Source organism: Equus quagga, chromosome 10 (assembly GCF_021613505.1).
Source record: "Equus quagga isolate Etosha38 chromosome 10, UCLA_HA_Equagga_1.0, whole genome shotgun sequence".
In the NCBI taxonomy this organism is placed as follows: Eukaryota; Metazoa; Chordata; class Mammalia; order Perissodactyla; family Equidae; genus Equus; species Equus quagga.
This window is the reverse complement of record NC_060276.1, coordinates 1,471,626-1,478,141: the sequence shown is the minus strand read 5'-3', so window position 1 is coordinate 1,478,141 and position 6,516 is coordinate 1,471,626. Positions and strand designations below refer to the sequence as shown.

Here is a 6,516-nt window from a genome sequence, read left to right as displayed (position 1 = left end):
TTGGGGTCCTTCCCTTGTCTTGAAGAATAGCTCTCTGGTCTTGTCCTGTAATCTCTAAGAAGTTCCACAGCCCTCCTTCCTGTCTCCTTCCCTTCAGTTCAAATTGGCAGATTTCCTGCTGGGGTGGCTGATGACGTCCATGGTTCACCCCCACATTCGTCTCCTTATCAAAGGGTCGCACGGCCACACCCTTAGTGTTCTCTTCCAAACTTGCCTTCTCATTGTTTACAAGATGGATAGGCTGAGAATTTTCCAAATTTTTAAGTTCTGCCTCCCTTTTGATTAACCTTTTCATCTTTAAGTCATTTCTCTCTTCTCGTATCTTACTGTAAGCATTCAAGAGAAGCCAAGCCGCACTTTCACCACTTGACTTAGATAGCTCCTCAACCAAATATCCAATTTCATTGCTCACAAATTTGATCTTCCACAAAACACTACGACACAAACACAGTTCAGCCAAGTTCGTTGCCACTTTATAACAAAGATGGCCTTTCCTCCATTTCCAATAGCATGGTCCTCACTGGTGTCTGAGACCTCATCAGAATGGCCCTTAGCATTCATATTTCTACCAACATTCTGTTCACAACCCCTTAGCTGTCTCTGAGAAGACTGAGGCTCTCTCTACTGCTCCCCTCTTTAACTTCTCGGTCCTCACCAGAATCGCCTTTAAAGCTCTGTTCATGGTAGTGCAGGCTTTTTCCAGGACGTGCCTCCAAACTCTTCCAGCCTCTACCCATTACCCAGTTCCAGAACCGCATCCACATTTTTAGGTATTTGTTACAGCAGCACCCACTATTCAGTATCAAATTACTGTCTTCGTCCATTCAGGCTGCTGTAACAGAATACCACAGACTGGGGTGGCTCATACACCACAGACATTTCTTCCTCACAGTGCTGGAAGCTGGAAGCTGGAGATGAGGTGGCAGCATGGTGGGATGAACGCCCTCTTCCAGGTTGCAGACTTCTTGTTGTCTCCTCACACAGCAGAAGGGGAAGGGGTCTCTCTCAGGCCTCTTTGCTAGGTGTATAATCTCATTCACAAGGGCTCATTCTCATGATTCCATCACCTCCCAAAGGCCTCACCCCCCAACACCAGCACATTGGGCATTAGGATCTCAACATATGAATTGTGGGGGGACACAAACATTCAGACCATAGCAAAATTATAACACATTTATAACTAACCTCAGGTGCAATTTATAACAAGTCAACGGAGAACTTGACCAAAGGCAGTTAGCTCATCCCTAAGCATGGCTGTGCTAGCCGTGTGCTGGGCCTCTTCCCAGGGGCCGCTGGGCTGCAGAGCAAAGTGGTCATTTGCACCAGCCAATCAGAGTTGGTCCTCCTGCCTCCCAGACTAAAACTGGATAAATCGAATTTGTAATCACATCCTCACCAGAAATGTCATTTATCAAGGCAAAGCTCAACTAATCAGACTCAGAGCAAGGGTGGGTGGACGTCACAGGAGGTAGCCTGGAGCCTCTCCTCACACCAGGAGGATCACAGCCTTAGAGAGAGGCAAGTAAATCACTCTCGCTGAGAAGGAGGGGCGACCTGCTGCTGACCCAGTGGGGACGAGCTTTCTGTCCTCGGCAGCCTGAATCAAAGGCAGTAAAAACATTTCTAGAACAATGGAAACAAAGCATATCTCTTGTTGCACTGTGTGAAAAAGGTGGGACAGATAAAAGGAACACACACGGTACCAGATAAAGGGAATACACACAATAAAAACACCAGGCCCTGAGCTACAGGAAATACAACTGTTAAAACAGCTTCGCCCTGGGCTTCTGTTGGCATTGTTTCCCTAACAATGGCGGATAGCTAAAGGGAAGCACATCGCATGTGCACCTCTTGTTGATAATTTTAGTTGCATTTATACTGTATAAGCTTTTGTCTGATTCCCACTGTCTGTGAGAGTGAAAATAAAAAAATAATTAACTGGACCACAAATTGAATTAATGATGTTAATATAAAAACGACAATAAAGAAAATGCGACTGTACTAACGCCATTAAACTGCGCACCTCAAAATGGTTCTGGTAGTAAATTTTATGTGTATTTTGCCACAATTTAAAAACCAATTTTTTAAAAAGAAAAAAAAGATAGATTTCTGGGTTCAGGTAGGGGTGAGGAAGGTAGCAAAACCCCCAAATTCCTCCACTTCTAACAGCACAAAAACACAAGAAGAACGAATGAAACCCTTTCAACTACACGTTTCGGGAAACCAGGAAGCACAGACAACTGGCAACCAGAAGCATCTGCAGAACCAGAAGCCACTAGGGCGTGGCAGGGCAGCGGGGCAGAACAAAGGGCCCCAGCGATCCCCAGGACACGCCGACCAGAATCCTTCCCCTCAGGACACTCCGGATCTTGCATGGGGACAGGTGTGGGCAGATCCGAGAAGGTTGAGGACAGAGGTCGGTGCTGGGGGACGGAGACAAGAGGCGAAGAAAGGGGAAGCGGCCCAGGGCGGCAGCGCAGCGCAATCTAGCCGGACGAGCGGCACGGCGTCGCCAGAAGAGGGCGCTCGAGAGCTAGAGCGCAGGCAAGTGGTGGCCCCTTCCTGCCCCCAAAGCGTCTCTGCGCTAACAGCTGGCAGCTAGGAAAATGAAGGCGCTCTAATAGAAACAGTGAAACATTTTGTGCTCAAGTATGGAGTCAGGGGCTTGCACAGATTCCATTCGCGTCAGAAATTCTTTTTGATTCTCAATTTGTCACAAGTGTGGCCAGTGGGAGCTCCCGCGTCCTTTTGCCATTCCCCACCGTTTCTGACACAGCAGAGATACTCCAGGCTTACCTTGTACTTCTTTTGATAGACAGTACCGGGAATACGCGTGCAATATATAAATCTATACACATGTATTTAAAACGATGAGTTCAGATCAAAATTTCCGATTAACTTGCAATATTATATCTCCTTTCTTTTACACTGAAGATCAGGATTTGTGAAGCAAATTTCTAATTTTTTTTGTCCTAGGATATAAAGAAGCCAGTTTGGACATAGCAATACTAATGGGAAAAGAGAAGCCTGTGGTGGGGGCACGCAGACCCACGTGGCAGCCTCTAAGAGGGTCTTCCCCTGCTTGAGCACTATCCCCACCCCTGGGCACCTCGAGTTCTCCTCCCACGGGAGGCTCAGCGGCCAGGGGCTGCCTCGATTCATCCCAGGTAGTTAAGAAATGACTGGCCCTGGCCCAACCCAGCTTCAAGCTCAAAGCTTGAAGTGGTTGGCCCGTTTGGAGTTTGGCAGACACATAGCCCACAGCCTTTGACTTTGTGTTCATCAAGTGGTGGCAATGCGGACACCAATACTTGGGACCGGGCTGTGCTGCTGTCACAGACCCACACGTTCCCCTGTCAGAGACCTCAGTGCCAACTGTTTAATAACTTTTTTTTTTTTGAGGAAGATTAGCCCTGAGCTAAATGCTGCCAATCCTCCTCTTTTTGCTGAGGAAGACTGGCCCTGAGCTAACATCCGTGCCCATCTTCCTCTACTTTATATCTGGGACGCCTACCATGCCTACAGCATGGCTTGCCGAGCGGTGCCGTGTCCGTGCCCGGGATCCGAACCGGCGAACCCCAGGCCGCTGAGAAGCGGAACGTGTGCACTTAACTGCTGCACCACCGGGCCGGCCCTGTTTAATAACTTCTTTGTGTTCCTCTGGGTTTCTCTGAGACATGGGGATTAACAGAGCACTTTTGCCTTAATGGTAGACTGTTGCCAAAGCTGGCTTTTACCCTTTTTATCTTGCTGTGCAGAAACATACATTCACCATGTGCTGTGCTATAGTTGACAGTGTAATGGAGAATATTTTTTTAATTGTAATTGTGATAAAACACGCATAGCATAAACTTTATCATCTTAATCATTTCTAAGTGCACAATTCAGTAGTGGTAAATTCTGTGTAGCCAACCTCCAGAACTTTTTCATCTTCCCAAACAGAAAGTCTGTCCCCGTGAAACACTACCTCCTCCCCCGCCACCCTCCCCCGCCCCCCGCAGCCGCCATCCTCCTTTTTGTCTCTGTGAAGTTGAAGTTGACTGCTCTCGGGACCTCACACAGGTGGACTCACACAGTGTCTGTCCTTTTGTGACTGGCTTTGGAGAATATACCTTTTTGAAGGCTCTTTATACCCAAACACTAAACAGTTGAATTACAGTGGAAATTCTGTACAGTTTGAGGCTTGGCTCTGAACTAGATTGTAACCCTATGAAAACGGGCCCCCTTTCCCTCCCCACCCTGGTGCCCCCAACTTCCACATTCTGTTTTCCTCTTCCCATCCTCCATCCTACTTACCACAGCTTATTTATTGTCCGGTGTTCACAGAGTCTCCTCCCACTAGAATGGCAGCTGCAAGAGGGCAGGGACCTCTGTCAGTTTCTTCCCTGGGAGCCTAGAACGGTGCCTGGCCCACAACTGGTATTTGAGGAGTATCTGTGGAATGAATCATTGACTGAATTTTCTGTACCAAATACTGTGCTAGAACTTTTCAAAAGGATGACCTCATTCAAGTCTTACAGCAAGTAAATGTTATCCCCAGCTTCCTGATGAGGACATATACTCTAGAGACGGTGACCGACTTGCTCAATGTCACAGAGTGTGGAAGTGGCAGCACTTCAGGAGGCCTGCAGCTGGGGTGAGATTACAGGACCGAGCTGAGAATCTGGAGACTATACCAAGGAGGGAACATCAGCAGGTCTGGGGAGTCAGTCAGCTGGAGGGGTGAGGAAAACCTGATTGTTGTCAGGTTCTGAGGTGAGCGATTCAGGCCTTGGGGGCATGGTCGCAGAAATGGCGGAACAGCCTGACCCTTGTCTTTGGACCCTATATCCATAGTGCGTGTTTACAGATCTCTGAGGAACTCAGGGTGGGAGTCATATTTGACCACACAAAAATTAAAATTCGATGTATACAAATCTATTCCAAATACAAAGTCAAAGGCAATGGATGAACCATAAGCAAAGTAAACCAGACAAAGAAAGAGCGCTGCTGTAAGATCCCACCTGTATGAGGCCCCTAGAGCGCCAGATTCATAGAGACAGCAAGGAGGATGTGGGTGCCAGGGCTGGGGAAAGGGGAGGAGGGTAGTGTTTCATGGGGACAGAGTTTCCATTTGGGAAGATGGCAAAGTTCTGGTGATGGATGGTGGGGACGGCTGTGCAGCAATGTGAATGTACCAATGCCACTGACTGTATGCTTAAAATGGTTCAGATGGTCAGTTTGATGTTCTGTATATTTTATCACAATAAGAAAAAAAATCAAAGGCAAATGGCCAAGAGGTTCCTTGCCCTGTAGCTCTAGCAGCCAGTGACCGTTAATGACAAAGCCCCTGGCCTGCTGGCTAGAGCCAAGAGCTGAATCAAGGTGACAGTCAGCCCCCAGGGCTCCTAATCAACGCCCCCGAGTCAAGTCACTTAGGAGTAGTCGGATTAGAGACAAGTCCGGCTTCTCGTCCTCCAGCCTGCCTGGGCGGGTGGCCCCAGCTGGTCACGAGGGTCATCGGAGACCCCTGGCAGAGTGGAGAACCTGGCAACGCCCCTCGGCTTTCTCTAGCCTCCTGGCTTGGCCCTTTCTCCTCCCCCTCCTATTTCTCCTGCTGCTCTTCACCCACATTTTCACCCCAGCCTTTGTTCTTCATCTCCCTCTTGAGCGCCCCTCCCCTTTCGTCCACCCTTTGCCAGAGTGCCAGACCCGAGTGAGCTTTCACTGGGCCTTGGGGAGCACACGTGTGAGCCCAGGTGCTAGGTGACTTTCCAGGGCAGTAATCTGCTTTCAGCTAAAACGGGACCTGATCTTCTGTTAGCCCTAATCATCAATTAGCTCCCCACTCTGCAGAGACAGCGGAGGTCCAGAACTCACTGCCACCCTGCCTCCTCCCCTCGCCTTCCCCAGGGTCTTGGGGCAGACCCACAAGTGAGCTCAGTCATTAGTGTAATGCTGGACAAGGGCGAGCTGGGCAAGTAGTGGGCCAGCTCTGTGGCTCAAGCTGGAGGCTTCCCCCAGACATCCTGCTCCTCCCCTGCCCCGCCCCCACTGAGATAGCACTTCACGTTTGCAAAGGGCTTCCAAACAACATGGCAGCCTTGGATGCCCGTGGCAGCTCCGTGGGTGGGGGGACAGGTAGGACTGGTCATTTCCCTTTACACAGAAAGAGAACCTGGCCTGAGAGGGAGGGGTCACCCCATCCAAGGCTACCCAGCCAGTCTGTGACGGTGCTGGGACTAGGCAGTCCTGTGTCCAGTGCTCAGAAGGAACCTGAGTGGGCAGGCGATCTCAGAGGAGGCCTACCTCCAGCTCTCACGTTCTCAGATGCTCTGATTCTTTGATCCTGCTGGGAGGAGGCAGATAAAGCTCCCTAGGACCCGGGAAGAGGGAAAAGCATGAACTTGGAAGTCACATGATCTCGGGTTGAGTTCTGGGGTCTGACCTTGTCACATCGGCCTGTGCCTCACAGAGCCGCCTAAACATGCTATCTTCGCACCATGAGCCTCTGCTTTCAATTCACTTGGGTATACA

At 49.6% G+C, this 6,516-nt stretch overlaps 1 protein-coding gene across 1 annotated transcript in view; it reads left to right on the top strand.

The window, feature by feature from the left end:
• The first annotated feature begins 6,074 nt into the window (after positions 1-6,074).
• Positions 6,075-6,516, top strand: part of LOC124245880 (medium-wave-sensitive opsin 1) — a 15,177-nt gene continuing 14,735 nt past the window's right edge. The window contains exon 1 of the mRNA XM_046673692.1: positions 6,075-6,120. Coding sequence (XP_046529648.1) covers positions 6,075-6,120 — 46 coding nt within the window. The remainder of the gene's footprint in view (positions 6,121-6,516) is intronic.